Below are 21942 nucleotides of genomic sequence, written 5' to 3'. Positions count from 1 at the left end.
TTTTCTGTCTAAATCATGAATTAAAAAAAACCCAACCAACCAAATAAAAACCTAAAAGGCGTTTATTTGCATTTTATGATATCTAAATACCTCTAAAAAATTGCCCCTTTGTGATGCTAGGAAAACACTACCCTTCCCATTTTTTTTGCACTGTGCACAGCACAACAGATCTCTGATCTCAGCCCAGGGCTCAGGCTACACAAACCCTTACTATAGAATATTGAATACCCAAGCCTTACAGCAACAATGCGACATTTTAAGAATATATCATTGCTTGCTTTTTTTACCTCAGCTATTTAGAGTGTGGATAAGTTTTTCAGAGAAGGTCCCTGATCCCATATGTAATTTCAGGCACTAGTATAATAAAAGTAATATATGAAAACAAATGATCGTCACAATAACAAAATCAATCCCAACAAAAGCAGTAACAATAATAATAGTAATGTTCGGGCTGAATTTTTATTAAGATGAATTTCATTTCAGTTTAGCAAATAAACCACATACGCATAGAATGGCCTTATGTCAATTTTCAAATGCTTTGTTGATTGAAAATGTCAAAAACCCCACATTTTTTTTTACTTGAATCATCTTTGCGTCTTAGAGACAATGCACGTTAGATCAGTCAAAAGATTAGATTTTTAGCAATACACATAATAGATTTATATTAACCTTGCCCTGACAAGGACTACTTCTCTCTCAGGTTGAAGGAGCGTTAGAAAAGCTATCTGTGCTATATTGCATGTAATGGGTTTTGTGATATGGATTGCTAATGTTTGGATGCATAACGAACATTACGCTTTATGTCCTGTAATCTATGTGATATAGAAAGGTAGAAGTTTTGATCTGGTTGCGTTTCTTGTTACACCACCACTGTAAATAGTTAACCGTGTCTTATTTACAAGCCTCTTATTTCTGGTACAACCTTGTTTATCCGCTAGATCTCAAGAGATACCTGGAGGCTCCAGACAAATGACTAAAGAGCCATCTAGCAGTGCAGTACACTGAAAAGAGACACTTGGCCGGCCTTTTGAAAGGCAGCTGGTCAGATCCTACTTTGAACAGGTTTTACCCAATTCCACAGCTCAGTGATAAGATGTCATCAGCTTTTCAAAGGCCAGCCAAATAGCAGCACATGGAGCACTGGACTGCCATCCCTAGAGAGGAACACTGGCCAGCTTTGCAAACCACCCAGCTGTAAAAATGGCAAATAGCAGCCTCACCTAGTGAAAATAAAAAGGCTGAAGATGATTAACCCACGGTTTTTGTTACCAAGAGATTCAATGTAATTAGATTTTATGAACTGTAATTAGACCTGTTGGGTCGGGCTTTTTTAAGCTTGTTTTGTAACAGAAGTTCTTTTATGAAGAGAATACTGATTAACAAGATATTGTAATTCTTTTTAGGAGCGGACAGATCTTTACCCATCTGGTGTAATACTTCTGAGGAAGAACTCGGCACTGGTAAAACTTAGTCTGCAATTAAACCAGCAAGGGGCCCGGATGATAGCAGCATATTGAATGTATGTATGACCTTTTGATTATTTTTGCCCATAGCACTGAAAGATCAGGGCTCAAAATGAACAGTAAGAGGCGATTCTTGCCTCACGAAATTACAGTGGCAGGACTCATAACGAGACGGGGGGAAAGTGACCCAGGATCACGACACATATGAGCTGCACAGATAAAAATAGAGCCCAGGTCATTTGGCACACAGAGATAGCCTGTGAATATTCTGTGTTCCTCTGGGGCACAGAAAGGACTTCTTTCAAGAGATGGTAGGGAGGATCTGTTTGGAAGCAGCTTAAAATTAATTAGACCGTATAACATAAAGAGAGGACTCTGGCTGTAAAACGTAGGCCCTCAGAAGATGCATGCTCCTCCACACAGTGGCCAAAGAGAGGACAGAGAAACTGCTGATTGATAGCACCAATAACCCTGCTGCACTGAAGGACAATACGAACCTTGTGGCAGTGCCGAACGCTTCTTTCAAAGGCCTTCACGCTTTTGCTGAATCGCGCCTGTGGCCGAAGCTGACTTTGCACTTGTGAACACACTTGTGTTAGAAAAAGTTAACTTCCCAAGCTGGTTTGAGCTTTGCACCTACCTTAAGTGGATCAGAAAAATATAAACTCGTGCCACGTGCAAACCTCCTGCATAGCAGATTCCATTTCCTACTTATTAGCTTATTAGAACATTCTGTGTACACATTACGTCACTTAAATGCTTTGTTGGGTGAAAAGGTTTTTGGCCTTTTAAAAAACAATAATTAAACACAATTAATACTCTGTCTGAAACCAAATAAGAGGGAAGGTGCTAGACTGCAAGGCCTTGCTTGGAGCAGCTGTGCTTTGGCTTATAAATATGGGCTGAATGTTTACGTATCAATAGCAAAATCTCAGATGCTGAGAACTCTGAGCTTTTGCCATTAGTTTCTTGTGATATAGCCAGTATTTAGCACTTGTATGAAGCAGACTCATATTGCATTATTTCCCCCTAATGAGACATGAATATATACAATTTCATGAATCGATACAAAGCAGTAACCAAGTCCTTTCTGTTAGCGGTTCCAATTATCCTAGTAATATTAGACATTTTACTTTTAAATCATAGATTTTCAAACTGATTTTGTGGTTACATAATGGAACAAGGCTTTTTGCTTCCTTTGAAATGTCTGGCATCTGCCAGAGCTGGAGCTTTGTAACACACAGACAGACTAATGGTCTGATAGGGTATGGCAGTTTCAGTGATAACTTCCTATAAAGAAATAATTAGGTTTTTATTATTAGAATAAAATCTGGAATACATGAAAAGCCTCAAACTGGCAAAGTTCTGTTGGAAAACAAACCAAAACTTTAACATTAAAGAACACACATATAAAGAAACATCATAAAATGAATTACTTTAACACAGTATTGGGGAAAGATCATACAGTAACAGGTTACTGCTGGGACTGAATTATAACAGTAAAGCTCTGGAGCTCTTAGACACAGCCTGAGTATACGCAGATTAACCCTCTGTGAGTTCTGGAACTCTTTTGCAGTGAAAATGTTGTGAGGGATTTTATTAAAGGTAGAGTTATCTGAAAAATGGCTAGTACTATTTTTGAAATTCACTGCAGGGGTTCTGAGGTTTATGTGTTTCTAAAGAGAAATATATTTTCCTTCAAAGGCTCTGGTCGCCACAGGAAAAAATCATAAATAGGTACTTGTTAAATATTTTATTTTACAACCTAATAGCATGCAAATATCTTCAAATCAAAACCATGATTCAAGCACTTTCAGTGTTTAGTGAAATTCTGATTCTCACCAACTGCTGCAAACCAGTTCATGTCAGCCAATCATAACGAGTCAAACTGGAATCAATTAAAATACCCTCAGGTAGGAGAAAGATTCTCTAGAATTAACTAACGTTAAGCCATTTGACTGAATGCGTTTCATAAGCTTGGGGGAATATCCAACTTGGACCTGAAATTCATGGACTTTATTTTTTAAGTCAAAACCATGTTGTTTGTAGCTATTTACTTCATATCAAACCTCAAGACCTTTCTATTTTTCAAGCATAGCACTGGAATCTCAGCTTCGTTCAAGTAAACTGCTTGTCTTTTTGGCCAGCTTTATGTTCTATTGTAGATTGAGGTTGAAGAGGGGCTTGTATCAGGTCAGTCAGCATGACTGTTTAAGAGAGGACTACTTTGTTCTCAATAGTGTATGCATTATAATGTATATGATACCTGTAGAATACATAACTCCACTTGTATTACCAAAGCCATGGACAATAACTACATAAGGCAAAGGTGTTTCACTTAAGATGGAAATAAACTGTGGGACTCACTGTCCTGGGAAACAGTGAGGAAATAAGATTCAGAATATGAAAAGCAGGAATAGACATGCACATGGATAAAAAGTAATATTCAGAATTATTGCAACTAATGATAGCATATTTTTCAAGAGATATTAAACTGAATGATGTGAGGCATAAAGTATCATATTTTGGGGCCAGGATAGTACATAAGATTATTGCATATTTCTCAGCTGAGGAGTATGCGCTCTTTTGTAGAAAGGTTGATCACGCCTACCAGTGTCAGAGATTGGCTTGTTTCTGTTTTGACCCAGTGTGAACACTCTTGTATTGCTTTAATATATGGATTTTGCTGTGAGTTTTGATCAGCATCATGCAGAAAATGAAAACTATTAAAGGCCCTATCGTGACTTTAATGAAGTCAGTACCACTTACCCTTTGATTTCAGGAATAGCCGTGTCAGGCCCAAGCTGCTCCCCCCTTCTCCTCCCATTAAAAAAGGAACAATAAAATATTTAAAATTTAGACTGTCACAATGGTCTGTGATTCAGTTCCTTCTGAGGCTGAATAGAAGGCTTGATAGAATATGTCGTGTTGCCTTTGTGTTTCTAAAAATATGTCTGCCGTACATTTTCTCACATTTTTATCTGTGCACAGAGAGAACCATTTAACAGCAGAATAAGATTTGCTAATATGCTGCCTTACTCTGGGAGGGCATGTGATGGAAATTGCTTCTGGAGATGGCTGTGAAGTTTTGAGAACTGGTCGAACGATTTTTCCACAAAAGTGACCACATTGCAGGTTTGCACCACCTGGACTAGATAGAGCTGTATTGGGGAAAAGGGAGAGGCAGAAAAGAGAAATGATCAGAGGGGCACATTAAAGAAACTGTACAAGAGAAAATATAGGGTGATTTTAACAAAGAAAAACCTTTCTTTAATGTAGTGCCAACTGCCAGAGAATTCAGTTTGTAATTTATAGTCTTTGCTGCACGGAAAGAGAAACTTGCCTGGATAGCATACAACAGAAACACTGAAAGATCGCTGCAGTGTGTGAAAACTAATAATGCACCATTAAAGCATCATATAACAGCCTCCGATTTCTATTAGACTTCCTAATCTTGTGCCATGCTTTCCTTCTGGATGCTTTAATTAGCTCTTGATTTATTTTTCACTATAGGGCATGAACCGCTCTCCTTAATGGCTCCCTGCTAATAGCTGTCTGCCTGGTGTTCTCTCTCTCCGGTAGCTCATTGCTTATGGCACTGCTGTTCATCCTGTGATCCTTTTAATGTGGCACAAGCACATCTTCTGTAAAGGAGGAGGAAGAGTACATAAGCTCACAGAGGAGTCGTTAAAGATCAAGGCAAATGAAGGCAAGCAAAGAACATAATACATACGGAGTCGGACTTTTTGCTGAACCCCAAAATGGTGGCTCTTGCAATTGACTTCTCTGCGTTCAGCATCGTCCATTCTTGGGGGACAGTCTCTGGAGCTGGAGGCTTTGCTGAGCCTGTCACTGACATCTGCACAAGTGTGTGGATCAAGTTATTGAGTTTAACAGGAAAGCACTCCAAGCTTTCCTTTATTTTCCTGAAGAACAAACAAACAGAAGGGGCACTATTTATGCATGTTTTGTTTCCATTTCTTGACCCTTGGTTTCATGGATGCAAGAACCAAAAATCTCCAAATCCTATAACCCACCTCACACACACACCAGGCACCACCAATAGCAGCAAATACAGCACAGCCAGCCCCGAGCTCCGCTGCTTAACGGAGTGCTCTTGCCGTAGCCCGCCTCATGGCTTACCTTGGGGCAGTTATTCTTCATGATCTGGATACCATCAGCCTTTTTTCAGATAATAGAGATGGACAGAACGTTCCCATGTGTGTTTTGAGGAATTCCAGGGCAGAACAGCATGTGTTCACTTCAACAGGTAGGGGAGAGTACCCTAACACTTTCTTTTTGGTTATGCCAACCTCACAGGGACTTACACATGTTTGTGCAAGGCTCTTGCATCCAATTTGTGATTTAGCTGTATCTGATGTGTTGCGAAATCCTCTACCCAACTCTTAAAAGCTCTAGCCATGTGGAGCTGCTTAAGAAAATGCTTTAAGAAAAAAAATGAAAGAGGATTTGCTCGTCCTATCTCCCCCATCTCATCCCTGTGCAAGGGGAGCCAGACACACTTCTAATTTCCTTGAGTTTTAAGATCCTTCATCAGAAACGACACAATGGATTAAAAAAACCCCTAGATATACATGTAGATATGTACTGCAAACGTGTTTTAACATCAAAGTGAACAACTTGAGAAATAACACTGCAAGATAATCAATGGTCTTTGAAGAGTAAGATGCAGTACTCATTCGAAAACACTTGCCCTCTTGAATTCAATTGCTGGTTAAGATCTACTTAGCTTGTAATTATTTTTTTTTCTATTTCCCTGCTTACTTCTACAGCTCTCTGAAGATATTCTGAACAGGTTCTGATGTTATAGAGCAACAACCCATTAATTTCAGGCCATATGGCAGCAAACCTCTACCAAATTGTCAGGTGCTTTTTTTTTCTTTTTTTTTTTTTTTCTTCCAGTTTTGGACTGTAACTAGTTTACAAGGGCTGACAATGCCCTTAACCATCTTCATCATCCCCTGTTCAAAGCTGAGCAAATGCTTCACCTGTCATTTTAAATTAAATTCTTATTCATGGGTCTCTGTGAGTGGGTTGGATTGCATACTGCAATCAATTGAAATCAACTCCATTCATCGCATTAGCCTAATTGTCATGATCTCAGACATTCTGGCTAAAGTCTGTACCTTCACAGATGCAACCATACCGAAAAGAACATTCTACCTACAGATAGTTCCCTGGCTTGCCCCCCCAAAACCCTGAGATTTCATTCAAAATACTATGTGAATTTATCATACACCAATTAGGCATACTAAACTGAAGAAAGAAGATATATAGTTTTTCTTAATGTAATACAAGGAAAGGTATCTCTGAATTGATTCAGGCAATTATCTTAATTATTAATTACTTTCTCCAGAAACAGATACATACAGATTATTTAATAAATGACACAAATTAACTTTGAAATGGAAAACAAGAAAACAAATCTCATTTCTAGATATTAGTACAAAATCAATTCAGTGTTGATTAATTAGGTTGCATGTGTGGTGAACTTTTCCTTTTTAACTCCTATGTATTTAATGTGTAGTTTAAACACTTCCTAAATCACTGAGACATGATTTAGGTTATAGAATCTGTAACTGGGCTATATTATAGTTAGAGAATTTGCAATATAACTATGAAACATATTACCTTTGCAGCTAAATACAGTGCATTTTAATTTACATAAAGCAGGCCTCTGCTTATAAACTAGTATTAATTCAGACATCATCACTACAAAGAACAGCTGATACCAGAATACCACTATTTAAACAATTCAGTATTTTAATGGATTGTTGTTCTTTCCATGGGTCCATTAAGCTTCTAAAAGGCCTTTAACACCCAGATTGCTAAGCACATACTTTAAACCTAAACAGAGGCTTTTGTTGTCATTGTTGCAGATTTTTCCTGTGAGTTATTTTAAATGATTACATTTAAAATAAAATAAACCCAGAAGTATATGTTGTTTTCTCCCCCTCTCAATACCTTGTTTTCTCTGTATACAGTCCTCTCTGTTAGAATACAAAACATTAAGCCATACTTACATCACGTTATCAACAAAGAATTGAAAAGGCCTCTACTATTCTGATGGCATCTCAGAACATGTCTTTGTAGCAAGGCAGAACAACTCTGCTTATGGTTCTCTGCATTTTCTTTCAAGGGCAAACTGGCTTAAGGAAACCCTCTTTCCCACAGCTTCCCAAAAGCTGGTTCCTAAATACGTATGGAGCAATGGGGTACATCAAACGCATGTGACCCACCTTTTTTAATTTTGCAGTTTATTTTTGGTGCGGATTAGTTCACAGACCCATTTTTAAAATTCATTCTAACGATCAGTGGTGGAACTCTCTCCTCGAACTCTCTGAGATCCCCGTACACCTTCTTTTCTCTACAGCCACATTATGTTTAGCCATAGGCAAAGAAGTTGGTAAGGTCATGGGTATTCGTTGCTCAGATTCTCTTGCTCCCTAAGATGTTACCATCTTTGTCTGTGCCTAAAGCTGCCTCTGCCTTCACAAAGTTGACAAAAAATTTCTTAGTTATGTCAGAGCTCTGGTAGTCCAAGAAGCTTAGAGAATTAGTGCCTAATGGTCTATAGATGGGAAAATTAAAGTGACCTATACGAAGGGCATCAAAAGCATAGATTAATCAGAAGAAAACAGGAAACTGTCATCAACTAGAGTAACATTAACTGTGAATCACAATATTGCTAACACACAGTTGTCAGGCAGATTTTTTTTTTTCTTCCACATGACAATATCTGTTTACCACATAGATTGGTGTCTGACCTACTTTTTGGAAAAGTGAGTGAAATATCCAGGATTATTGAAAAGTAATGACTTTCTGCTTTCCACCTGCTGAACTGACTTTGAATTTCAGATTTAGCTCACAGTCTTTGTACAGAACCGTCAAATTACAGCATCAGGTAAAACATGCACAGGCTGGTTGGGTGCTTCTGTAGACAGAGCTGGATGAAAAGATTGGCTCATGTTTTCAAGAGTGACTGGTGATAGTTGGTGCCTTGATTTTTAGGAAGTAGATGTTTCTTCACGGGACAGCTATTCTGAGGGCTGGTGCGTAAATCTTTTTGGACACACCGGCCTTTCTCCACAGCCTTTTAAAAGCACATATACTCATTATGACTGACTAGTTATCCAGATCTTAGTTTTGGTATATGTAATAATAAATATAACATCCTGCTTCTCATTTCCATCTAGGCCTGAAAATAATTGAGAATATATAAGCAAAATTTATTTTCATGGTATTCTCAGATGTTAATGAACATGGTGTTTCATTTATATCCAACTTTTCCATCCATGAATTTACCAGGCTCCACTTTAAAACAAATTGGGTATAAGGCCCCCAACAGCTCTTAACAGACTTTTCCAGAATATTACTGCTTTCAGGGACAGATATTTTCTAATATTCAGCAACATTTATTCATAGACAGTTGATATTCTTTTTGTGTACAGCAGTGATAATCCTTCAGTTTAATACCTTAATTCCCACTGTGATGGTATATGGGCAGTAATCATGTTCTTTTTACCCCTTATTTCACTAGGCTTTAAAATCCAGGTTTACTTTCAGACTAACTCTGATCCGCTGCGCTGAGCATATCACATACTCTCCTGAAGTGAATCTTCCAGGCTAGTTTCCCTACTAGTCCTCCTATGTGCCTCTCCCAGGACGGAGGACATTCCTCTCCCCTGAGCCGGTGGCATGTGGGGTTCGTACAACAGTAGGAATGCCTCAAACCATACAAATTCGAGGAGGAAGTCTGCTTCTGTTCCTTTGAGGCACATATACCACGATCTTTACAAATTGCTTGAATGCCCCTGAAAGAAAGCTTAATACTGTAGGTTTGTTTATGCCCTTTCACTGGTGTTTCAGCTGTTTGGGAGATTTCTTGCTGGAATATCTGCAGCCACCCGAGAACCAGGGATCGGCTGATCAGTTTGAGATTAGCGTCATGTTTTGAAAGGAGTTACTGCGAATTGTCCGGTTTTGCAACTGCTGGCATTTGTGGTCTGGAGTGCATATGCTTGACCTGGGCAATGGCAGGTACCTAGCAAATGATTCTGTTAATAAATACGTAAAGATGGCAGCTGACCCAAGCAACAAGCCCCTCAACCAGGCTGCTGAAGATGTGCAGTGGCGCTTCGTTGGTAATTGTCAGATCCATGATGCATCTCTTATTTATGGGCTTCCATGAAGGGGTTAGATTGCATACTGTAATCAGTTGAAATCCCCTCCATTCATTGCATTAGGCTAACTTAAATCCCTCAAAAATAATTTTCAATATATATCCCTTTACAGGCACATTAAAAATGTCCAGCAGCACGCCACAGCATGCTGACATTTGAAGACCTCTGCAGAAAACCAAAGAGGAAATTTATATCCAGAGTTAAGATGGGTTTCCAGTTTCTGGTAAAACTGTGTTGTCAGGGGAAGAGGAAAGGAGGGAGGGGAAAGGATCAAATTGAGTTTCAAGGATCAAACTGAGTTCAGGGCAGATGCTGGAGAGACAACAATGTTTCGTTTGGCGCTAGGTGTACGGAACTGACAAGCAAACACAGAAACTCTTGTTTAACTCTCAATTGGTGCATTGTTTATCCACGATCTGGGGGTGCGACCTTCCAGAAGGCTGTAAGCTGTGAGGCTTAACGCTGCCGCTCATCAGCTCATAACAGTGAACTGACCTGATATGAGAAGAATACAGTACGCAAATGAGACCACAGATTGTTGAACATGTCTTAAATCAAGAATGAGAGCAAAGGAATTTGGTAAAACACAGAACGCTTTATGATCCTGAAAGAGGTCAGTGCGTTACAGTCTAAACTCCGGTAGCATTATTCTGGTGGCTAAAAAGGTGACGGCAATGCACAACTTAACGTTGTTTTGCCAGGAATATTTGTGACATCGTTCATCATTTCATGTTGTTTTTAAACAACAGTAGAGGCAATGTCAGTATTATTACTCAAACCAAACTCAGACAATTGCTAAAAGCAACCTATTACTACAGAAATACAGAGAAATACTGTTCTCCTATTTCCACTAGCAGAAGATTGGGGTTTTCAGCAGATACGTTATATGATCGAATCTGAAAGATTACAATAACTACCTTGTACTTAGAACAAGAAATAACTTTCTGTTGGCAGCGTTTAACATTCCAGTGACCACACTCCTTGTCTAGAAAAGAACTTCTAAAATACAATAAAGTGGTTTTGGAAGTAATTACAGAGAAAAAAGAGCTATGAATTGTGAAGGATTTGAGAGTTACTGGAAGTTATGCTAATAATCAGAAATTTCAATTTCCTTGGCTTTCTAAGGACAGCTTGAAAAATAGATACAGGAATAAGCTACAGAGTGACTATGAGTAGTGTGCAACTGGATTTTTTTTCTCACCTGGACATTTTGTAAAACAAGGAGGTAGGGAAGGATTTTTCTGAAGGACAGGAATAAAGATGACATAGGTAATGCAAAGCTCACAAAAATCTCAATATATTAATGTTTCAGGGGGCAGGTCAGAAAACGCTTATACAGAGGCATAAGTTCTGCATGGATCTGGGTATCAGGCCATCCAAAAATCTTTTGATAAGTGCCTGGATACATTTTTCAGAAGTTAAAATACTACTAGACATGAAGCCTGATGTTCTGCCCATGTTTAAACATGTAGAAATGTTAGTTTATATATGTGTTGAATTAACACAAATTATGTTCAAACGTGAATAGAAATTAGAACAGAGTGAGAAAAGAAGAGTTCCAAGAGAAATGAGATCCATGGAAATTCATGAGCTAATGACAAGAGACTTTCTTCTTGGAAATGAGCATATATAACACAAACATACCTAAGAGTGTTAAAGAACAAAATATACACCCTAGCAATATCAGACTTTTGTATGTGATGTAATGATCTCTATGGACAATAACAAATCTGCACTGCAGCATTTTGAAGGAAAGTGTATCAATAGCTCTGGACTTCACTAAAAACGTTTTAGCAGAAAATACAGTTTCAGATAAGAACAGAGGCCACAGCACTGTACAGATCTGCACCATGATATTGATAAGCAGGACTCGAGTGGCATTTCCACTCTGAAGGCCTTAATTTCCTTAACACCAACCCTAACAAGAAATCTAATGGGAAGAAAGACATGCTGGCCTCTGAGACCTGCCTATAGAGTCTCTGCACTGAACAGGGTTTGCTAACCCTAATACGAAACTCTACCAGGCAACAAAGCACACCAACTCTTCCTACTTCCAAAACAGTGTTGAGCCACATTTCCTTCCTAAGGCCAGCTGTTACTCCACGTGCTTTGTCTGAGAAAGACTACAGGTGAATTCCCACTCTGAAGTCCCTCACTTCCTTCACCCTAACCCTCAAAACACCACAACCACCTTGCCCAACTCCAAGAAAGAGCGTGGAGCTACAGCTCTGTCCTGAACCCAGCCTTCATGCTTTGTCTTCCAGGTAAGGAAGACTGCAGTGATATTAACCCTAACCATAACCTTAGTCCTACCCAACTGAAAAGCATATTGATCCTTTCCACCTCCAGACGAGCACTGGGCACTAGCTCTGAGCTTTGCATTTTTGCAGTTTTCACTCTGAACGCTCATGTTTCCCTATTTGTTATGTATATCCTAGCCTTTTTTCACTAATTAAATGAATATCAGTTTTTTACCCATGACAGACAGACACAACCATCCAAACTATTTGACAGATGCAAGACTTCTACAATTTAATCAGAAACTGCATGTTTCCCATTTGAAGTGGAAATACAAGTCTTAATTTGGGAATATGTGAAATTTTAAAGGAAAGGATAAGGTGGGAGTTGACGGTAAACGTGAAGTTGTAATTAAATTTTAAAATAAAACAATCTTGCTAAGGGGCAAGAGTGAAAGCATATGAAAAAACAAGTATTAAAGGAGAAGGAACTCAGTGCTCTACTGTGTGTTAAGTAATATAACAATAGTTTTGTTTGAGAAGTTCCTCGCTTTCTCTTCAAAGAGTAGTCTTCCTTAAACTCTCCAGGTCTCTGTTCCAGCCTTCTCAAAACGTGCGGCCTTAGTTTCTGATTCTAATACTTGAAAAGGAGACATATAAACAACACAATTCAAATTGCCCAAAATCTTCATATGGGCCTCCGTAACAGTAATGAGAGTGGCTCAGCTGCTCTAGCTCAAGCTTTCATCTCATTCATTCGTGGCAGCGTGCCCTCTGTACTGAAGAGTAGGGGGATTGCTCTTGCCTGCAGGCAGATTGCACCCACAGAGAACTGTGCTGCCTTATGGGAGCGTCCCTTAGGGCTCTGAGTTTGAAAGGAGCCCTTCACGCAGAGTCCAAAGCTGTGACCTGGATACGTGCCCTGCACTTGCACCAGAGGAGGAGGTCGGAAGAGTCTGGCTTGCACTGTCAGAAGAGTCAGAGTACGTGGTGTCCAGGGTGTGTGAATTCATAGACTGTCCTTGGGAAATAATGGTGCTGCACAGGACAGGCTCTGACAGGGAGATTTTTTTCACATACTATGCCTAGAATGGGAAAGTGAGTTTCCAAATCCAGACAGTCTCCACTGCCTCCATCATCACATCGACAGTGGGCACTATATGTAATGCAGAGGCCTGACCTGAAAAATCAGGACTGAGGGCTTCAAACTCATCAGCTGCAGTTCCTCATCAATAATCCCCATTTATTATCACAAACAAGTGAAAAGTTTCATTATCCTAACACAAATCGAGCTTTAAACATACCTATATGCACACACAATGCTTTTATGTGATAGATCTGTTAAGTGTTTAAAAGGAAAAAAATCAGTACCAATTTGCAGATGGAGATATTATGGCTAACAGAGGGAAAGCAACTTGCCTGAAGCAACACTGAAGGTCAAAAGAGGAACAGAAAAGGACATAAAATGCAGGAATTCCAGATCCTCACTCAGTCCATTAACAAGTTGAACCTTTTTATGCAGTCCAAATCCTGTTGCATGCAGCTGCTACATTTAAAAGCAGAGAGGAAAGCTGACTAGAAACAAACCAGGATGGTTTCACCATGAAAGCCGAAGAAATCTGTAAGCACTGAATAGGTGACTGGTTACAAGTGTACCACAAATGCACAACTGTTTCTTCCAGGAATTTGAGGAGATTGGTTATAACATGCATAAGGAATGGACTTTTTTAAAGTATACATGTGAAGTCCAATTATCCTTTTGTGTAATTTCACTGATTACAACCTCTTCACATAACAGAAAGACTGCCTTTTTTTTTTTTTTTACCTTGTAAAGTAGCTTGTAGCCTGGAGGTCTGAGTCCTGAGGACGGAGGTTATCATACACATATTTCAGATCCTGAATGCTGTTTAGCTCAGGCAATCCTGCATGCAGCATCTTAAAGTAAAGAAATACTGTTAGTTCGCTGTTCTATTGAAAAGAAATTTAAATGAAATGGGGCTAACCATGAAAAGAAAGGTTTTACACTGAAAGGTCTTCTTGTAAAACACAAAGTTTTGCTGATCTGAAAAGTGGTTCTGATGCTAGAGCAATGCCTGGAATACTGAAGTGAATATATTGTATTGTAAACCTTCACACTGAGGTACTGCAAAGAGGCATGGGTCAAAATCACCGATCCATTTTAATTATTTATTTTCTCTTTGGATATCATAAGCTCAATGCGTGCATTGCTAAGTTTCCTTCATAGCCTTCTAATGGTGATAAAGGGAAGGCGACCAAATTCAGCCACCTGAACAATAGTAACCACATTTCTGTTACGTTCACAGTGTTATCTTAGTCCTAATCCAATTTAGTGTAACAGCACCTTCTCATTTGTAACTACTGATTCCACCATCACTGCTCTGGACTCCTCCTGCAAAGGGATCGTAAATTCAATCCCTTTACAGTCAATAGAGGAGAAAGGTTCCTTTAGACTTCAATTCATAGCAGGAGCCCTGACCTGTGCACTGAGAATTTCCCTCTGGAGAGGGTATCATTCTCCATCAACGAGGGATGAAACTGTTCTAGTTAGTTGGCCAAGTTAGGATCGAAAGACAAATAGTGCAAATATTCCCCTTACAAAACAACCACACGAACAGGATAGACAACCGAGTGCGTCCAATTGCCCATACAGCTCTCTCCAGGCATTTTAAAATGTCAACAACAAAAATAATTTTTACTCACTTCAAAACCTACTGATTTTTCTAAACAATCACAGTAAGTTGAGAGTGATGCTTTATGCGTATTGGAGAAAAAAAAAATCACTCCTTCGCATTGCTCAGATGGAAACGTATCTGAATTTGCAGTCACTGCTGTGCATTCTTCATTGATATTTATGTCTAGCTCAGACAGAAGGACCCACTGAGTTTTGCAAGTAACAGCAAAAAATAAAAGGAAGTAGTACTTTTATTTTAAGGTTTGTTTGAGAGGTGAACAGAATAAGGAGAAAAGAGATGGGGGGTTTGTGTATTTTCTTTAATCCTTCAAACATTCTCAATATTTTAAGTCAAGTTTCAATATTTTGTATATTTTCTTTTTGGCATTATGAGGAAAATCTTGGGAAATACCCAACCTATACTACCGCTGGACAGGTAGGTTGCTGTCTCACAGAGTTCTGGCTAGCAAGAGAGGCAGAATGCTCAGCGAGGTGAATTTAAGTGAGTTGAGAGCAGGGACAATAACAACATTCAGCACTTAAGAATGCACAATTCTATTTATCTGCATGCCTTCAACCCATTTATAAAAGATGGTAACAACTTCTGTCCCCTTTGAAAAAAAAAAAAAAAAGAGGCAAATTAAGCTTTTTGCCCTGCATTAGAAAAGGGAACAACAACAGATATGAACATTATCTGAACGATCTATAGTGCAACGGAAAAACCTGAAAAACAGGATTTTTTTTTTTAGGTTTTCTGCATTGCGGAAGGTAGAAAACCATTAGCTGGAGCAAATAAAATACATCCTTAGCTGGGCTGTACCTACAACAGTGCTTTGCTGGCTGCAAGGGGGTCCTAGAGTCTTATTCTACTGCTTCATCCCTCTTGCTTCACATATCTTTCGTGTTTCCAGTCCCCTGATGGAGGAGGCTTCTGAACGCTGGGGCTAGTGATACTAGATGCTAATTAGACCAGACTTGCTCCAAAAACAACTACAGGTCACCTAGGGCAACTCAAATGTCACTAAATGCCTAAGTGTAACTGCCTGCATTGCTCCCCTTGTTTGCCCACACGTATGGCTTGACCTACCACACTTGGTTATCCCAGGACTTCTGACTCACTGCGCGGAGCTGCCTACACCCTCCTTGCGCCTGGACTCGGGGCTGGTGTGTGATGCTCAGCCCACCATCCCATGAAAAATGAATCCTCCTGGCATGTACTTTCCACACATTAGACCTCCAAAATGAGGGTGTCTCCTGATCCTCTTTTCCCAAATGGTGTTTCTGAGTTTAGAAGGGTGAAATGACTTGTATGGGGACATGGGATTCTTGAGTCTTAGATATCCTCTGTCAAAGCACTGTCTCCTGGTTTATACTGTTAGGTGGACCTGTTTCTTGTCACAACAGAGGCAAGTGGATCAATTACTTGCTGTCTAGCGTTACCTCTAAGCCCCTTTTAACAATTTTCTACCTGAAAAATCTTTATAACAGTAATGGATTTTGCATTTCTTTAAACTAGTCGAAAGATGTTTGTGTCCTGCGATCACCCTCTTTATAATAGCTCACATCAAATCTTTAATGTGAGCAAAGCTGATGAACTGCAGGCACTTACGCAGCTGAACTCTGCCAGTGGACTCTTGGGTCTCCCACAGATGCTTCTGCTTTTGAAAGTGATGGAAACTTCATGGATAATTTCTTACTCCCAGTAGCAAATGTCAGTACAGCTCTAGCAAGATGCTGCTCATCACCAAGAAAAAGCATTAAGTACCAAACTGGGCCAAAAAACCCAAACTGTTGTTCATAATCACGGTTTGCTGGAAACCACTAACAGTTACTGACCATCCAGAGCAGTTTACTGCTCCTGTGAAGTACTGTACTTTTTGGAAATAGTCTTATTGTTTGGATTTTTTAACCTTGTTTTATAAATAGCAACTCAGAAAACAGAATGTGGGAGAGGAAGGAAAGATTAATGATGCAGATTTCCAGATATTGAGAGAAATCTTAGACTGTCATGGATACAAATAAGCAGTGGTTAGTTTGTCTTGCCCCTTCATGATAACATCTCATATTTTGCAAGGAAACGAATTCAAAGTGGAACTTCTTCACAGTCTATTTAGTTTTCTAGAAATAACCCATGTAACTAAAACATTTTGATACTTACAGTTTCTGTCCAACACCTCATTTCAAGTGCACAAGCAGACTCACCCTTCCAAACATCTCTGGCAAAAACAAGGCGTTCGCAAAGTTGTCTTGTTTAATTTCTTTTTGATATGAAGTACTTATTGATGAGGTGTGAGTACGCTGCCAGTTATTTTTCAATTATGAAATGCAACACAATTGCCTGAACTGTAGCCCATTGACAAATGTTAAAACATATCTGTATGCTGACTTTCAGCTCAGCACTATTACCTCTCCTTAAACATCAGCAGCAACAAAAGAAGATGCAGCATGTCCTGAATATAGACAAACCTGAGCTATATCCAGGCAGAGATAGCTAGTTGTTTCAGAGCTCCTGCCAGGAACATTTTCCTAACGCACCCTCTCTATTATTCCAGAGTAATCTAACATCATTATCTCTGCTGATTGCAGAAAAAGGGACTGCACTGGGGATGAGGAGGTGGGCAGAAGATATAGCTATATTTGCAGCATGCAGTTTTAGGCAACCTGTTCAGAAATGCAGAGATTACTGCTGTGGATGAGAGAGCGTGGGTGCTCCTGAGTTTTCCAGAGGCTCTTTAACTTAAGACAGTAACTCCTATAACTGCACTCTGCATTGCCTTCAGCCAATATGGTTACAACATACTTGGACAAAATTATCTTTTATGATGGCAATGCAGTTTTGCTGTGCCTTTGTGAATACTTAGAATTGAGGTTAAGAGATCTGGGGCAATCCTTCCTGCTCCATATTGGGAAATCACTCATTGTACCATGGCATGACAATCTATGGACAAGACAGACACAAGATCACAGAATCATAGAATGGCCTGGGTTGGAAGGGACTTTAAAGATCATCTAGGTCCAACCCCCCTGCTGCGGGCAGGGACACCCTCCACTAGACCATGTTGCCCAAAGCCCCATCCAACCTGGCCCTGAACACTTCCAATGACGGGGCATCCACAACTTTCTCTGGGCAACCTGTTCCAGTGCCTCACCACCCCTACAGTGAAGAACTTCTTCCTAATATCTAATCTAAATCCACTGTCCTTCAGCTTAAGGCCATTACCCCTTGTCCTATCACTACATGCCTTGCAAAAAGTCCCTCTCCAGCTTTCTTGCAGGCCCCCTTTAGGTACTGGAAGACTGCTATAAGGTCTCCCTGGAGCCTTCTCTTCTCCAGGCTGAACAATCCTAACTCTCTCAGCCTGTCTTCATAGGAGAGGTGCTCCAGCCCTCACATCATCTTCGAGGCCCTCCTCTGGACTTGCTCCAACAGCTCCATGTCTTTCTTGTACTGGGGCCCCCAGAGCTGGATGCAGTACTCCAGGTGGGGTCTCACAAGAACGGAGTAGAGGGGCAGGATCACCTCCCTCGACCTGCTGGTCATGCCTCTTTTGATGCAGCCCAGAATACAGTTGGCTTTCTGGACTGCAAGTGTTCATTGCTGGCTCATGTTGAGCTTCTTGTCCACCAACACCCTCAAGTCCTTCTCCTCAGGGCTGCTCTCAAGCCATTCTCTGCCCAGCCTGTAGTTGTGCTTGGGACTGCCCTGACCCATGTGCAGGACCTTGCACTTGGCCTTGAACTTCATGCAGTTCGCACAGGCCCACCTCTCCAGCCTGTCAAGGTCCCTCTGGATGGCATCCCTTCCCTCCAGCATGTTGACCCCACCACACAGCTTGGTGTCGTCGGCAAACTTGCTGAGGGTGCACTCGATCCCACTGCCCATGTTGCCGACAAAGATGTTGAACAGTGCCGGTCCCAGTACCGACCCTTGAGGAACGCCACTCGTCACCATTCTCTCCACTTGGACATTGAGCCATTGACTGCAACTCTTTGAGTGTGACCATCCAACCAATTCCTTATCCAGGAAGTGGTCCATCCATCAAATACACATCTCTCCAATTTACAGACAAGGATGTCATGCTGGACAGTATCAAATGCTTTGCACAAGTCCAGGTAGATGATATCAGTTACTCTTTCCTTATCCACCAATGGTGTAATCCCATTGTAGAAGGCCACCAAATTTGTCAGGCACGATTTGCCCTTAGTGAAGCTATGTTGGATGTCACTGATCGCTTCATTTTCCATGTGCCTTAGCACAGTTTCCAGGAGGATCTGCTCCATGATGTTGCTGAGCACAGAGGTGAGGCTGACCGGTCTGTAGTTCCCTGGGTCTTCCCTTTTTCCCTTTTTAAAAATTGTGGGTATGTTTCCCCATTTTCAGTGGGAACTTCAATGAACTGCCACGACTTCTTAAATATGATGGATAGTGGTTTATCAACTTCATCTGCCGGTTCCCTCAGGACCCATGGATGCATCTCATCAGGTCCCATGGCCTTGTATACCTTTAGGTTCCTTAGCTGGTCCTGAACCCGATCATCTCCTACAGTGAGGGGCTCTTCATTCTCCCAGTCCCTGCCTTTACCTTCACGACTTGGGCAGTATGGCTAGAGTACTTCCTGGTGAAGAATGAGGCAAAAAAATTATTGAGTACCTCAGCATTCTCCATGTCCTGGGTAACCAGGTCTCTCATTTCCTTCCAGAGATGGCCCACATTTTTACGAGTCTTTTTATCACTGACATACCTATAGAAGCTTTTCTTGTTGCCCTTGACATCGTCCTTAGCCAGATTTAATTCTATCAGGGCTTTGGCTTTCCTAACCTGATCCCTGGCTGCTCAGACAATTTCTCTGTATTCCTCCCAGGCTACCTGCCCTTGCTTCCACCCTCTGTAGGCTTCCTTTTTGTGTTTGAGTTTGTCCAGGAGCTCCTTGTCCATCCATGCAGGCCTCCTGGCATTTTCGCCTGACTTCCTCTTTGTTGGGATGCATGACTCCTGAGCTTGGAAGACGTGATCCCTGAATACTAACCAGTTGTCATGGGCCTCTCTTCCCTTGAAGGCTTTGTCCCATAGTACTCTACCAAGCACATCCCTGAAGAGGCCAAAGTCTGCTCTCCTGAATCCAGGGTAGTGAGCTTGCTGTGTGCCCTCTTCGCTGCCCTAAGGATCTTGAACTCCACCATCTCATGGCCACTACAGCCAAGGCTGCCCTTGAGCTTCACATTCCCCACCTGCACCTCCTTGTTGGTGAGAACAAGGTCCAGCATGGACCTTATTGGCTCCTCTATCACTTGGAGGAGGAAGTTATCATCAATGTATTCCAGGAACCTTTTGCACTGCTTATGCCTTGCTGTGTTGACCCTCCAACAGATATCGAGGTGGTTGAAGTCCCCCATGAGGACCAGGGCTTGTGAATGTGAGGCTGCTCCTATCTATCTATCCTCATCGTCTCGATCTTCCTGGTTGGGTGGCCTATAGCAGACCCTCACTATGGTGTCACTTGTCCCTGCTCTCCCTTTAATCCTGACCCATAAGCTCTCGGTTGGCTCCTCATCCATCCCCAGGTGGAGCTCCATGCACTCCAGCTGGTCACTGACATAGAGAGCCACACCTGCTCGTCATCTCCCCTGCCTGTCCTCCCTAAAGAGCCTGTATCCTTCCATTCCAACACTCCAGTCATAGGAGCCATCCTACCACGTCTCTGTGACGACAATAAGATCATAGCCCTGCAGGTCTGCGCACGTCTCTAACTTGTCTTGTTTATTGCCCATGCTACATGTGTTTGCATAGAGGGATTTCAGTTGGGCCCCCGATGAAGCTGACTTACTGGCTGGAATTCCTTTGTGCTGCATTTCAGGTGCTCTCCTGCTGACCTGTGATCCTTCTCAGTCTTAACGTTCTCAGTCATATGCTCTGATTCAGCTGGTCCTGTGTGGAGCCAGGAGTTGGACTCGATGATCCTTATGGGTCCCTTCCAACTCAGGATATTCTATGATTCTATGATTCTCCCAGCTCTGGGCATCTACTGCTGGCACTGGCACCAAACTGGTAAGAGTGGGATGGATTTAGGTTTCCCTTCCCCCGGCAACTTTAGCTTAAAGTCCTCTTCACTAGCTTGGCAAGCCCATGACTGAAGATGCTCTTCCCTTTCTCTGACAGATGGACCCCATCAGACCCCAGTAGACTAGGTTCCTCAAAGTGAGATGAGCAAATTCTTGCCCTTTCTCTCCTCTCCATGGCAGAAGTTGGAGATTATAGAGCAGTGTTTACAGAGCAAGTTCTTGGCTGTACCCCAACGTCAGCAGGGGTTGTGTTCATAAGGTTGTGTAGATTTTTTCATGCACAGACCAGTCATCTCAGTTTTGCATGGGGTCCTGGACATAAATTTTAGATTAATACCTTAGCAAAGCAACTTAGCAAATATTAGTTAATTTAATATTATCATTCTACCCATGAAGGGGGAAAATAATTAACCTTTCACTCACAAGTAAATAGAGGCATAAAGCAGTTATGGAATTTGTCACAGCATGTGAATTGGTAGGAATACTTAAGGGATAAAAACTCCTAGAGGTCTTTAAATCATATGCAAAAGGATTTTCAAACTTGTGTTAATGTGGGTAGTGCTCGCTCTTGCCTGTGTTTGCCATTCCAAGAAGGCAGTGTGGAAATGCACAAAAAACCACTCTAATGGCACCATTGGTATCTGCAGTGCTACTAGGTACTGTCACATCACCTACTCTATGAAATATTTAATTTACTTTGTCTTGCTGTAACCATGAATGGGATTGGTAAATGACTGTTTGAAGACTTAGAAAAAGGGCTCAGTGCAATTCCTGACTGTAAAACTTGTACTTGGCTTCCTTTCCAGTTTTCTGCTATTTTGTAAAAAAGAATGAATTAAAAAAAGGGGAAAAAACCCACTCTCAAACCCAAGCAGCATAGCTTTTCTTTTCTTCTCTCAGAAACTAGTACTGGAACTGGATAGTTTCTTTGCACAGGAAGTTCCAGCACTAACATTTCCAGGAGAGCAGCTGATATCTCTTCAAATCACAGTGCTGCTGGAGGCAGCAGAGAAGTGGTAAAAGGGAAGAGGAACACCAGAGGAAATTGATTTTTGGTTTCATCCTCAAGCTTCTTACCATCTCCAGCAGGTTCAAGAGTAACTGGCTGTGTTTCCTGACTATATTATAAGCTCGACAACAAAGCTCCACAAACTCTTGAAAACGTTGTGGGTTTTTTCCACCTTCTGTGATGAAATACTCCATCTCTGATGTGAAGATGAAGGGAGCTCGGTCCCTTGAAAAGAGAACAATCACATAAGAAATTTCACTGAAAACAGCAAATCATG

The 21942-nt window shown here is 41.0% G+C and overlaps 1 protein-coding gene across 1 annotated transcript in view; it reads right to left on the bottom strand.

Moving 5' to 3' along the window:
- PIK3C2G (phosphatidylinositol-4-phosphate 3-kinase catalytic subunit type 2 gamma) overlaps positions 1–21942 on the bottom strand; it is a 209231-nt gene that overhangs the window by 38834 nt on the left and 148455 nt on the right. Inside the window, exons 24-27 of the mRNA XM_054837238.1 lie at positions 21734–21890; positions 13730–13839; positions 5197–5389; positions 4503–4624 (exon numbers count right to left, since the gene is read on the bottom strand). Coding sequence (XP_054693213.1) covers positions 4503–4624; positions 5197–5389; positions 13730–13839; positions 21734–21890 — 582 coding nt within the window. The remainder of the gene's footprint in view (positions 1–4502; positions 4625–5196; positions 5390–13729; positions 13840–21733; positions 21891–21942) is intronic.

This window comes from Grus americana, chromosome 1, assembly GCF_028858705.1.
Source record: "Grus americana isolate bGruAme1 chromosome 1, bGruAme1.mat, whole genome shotgun sequence".
In the NCBI taxonomy this organism is placed as follows: Eukaryota; Metazoa; Chordata; class Aves; order Gruiformes; family Gruidae; genus Grus; species Grus americana.
This window is presented reverse-complemented; position numbering and strand designations above follow the sequence as displayed.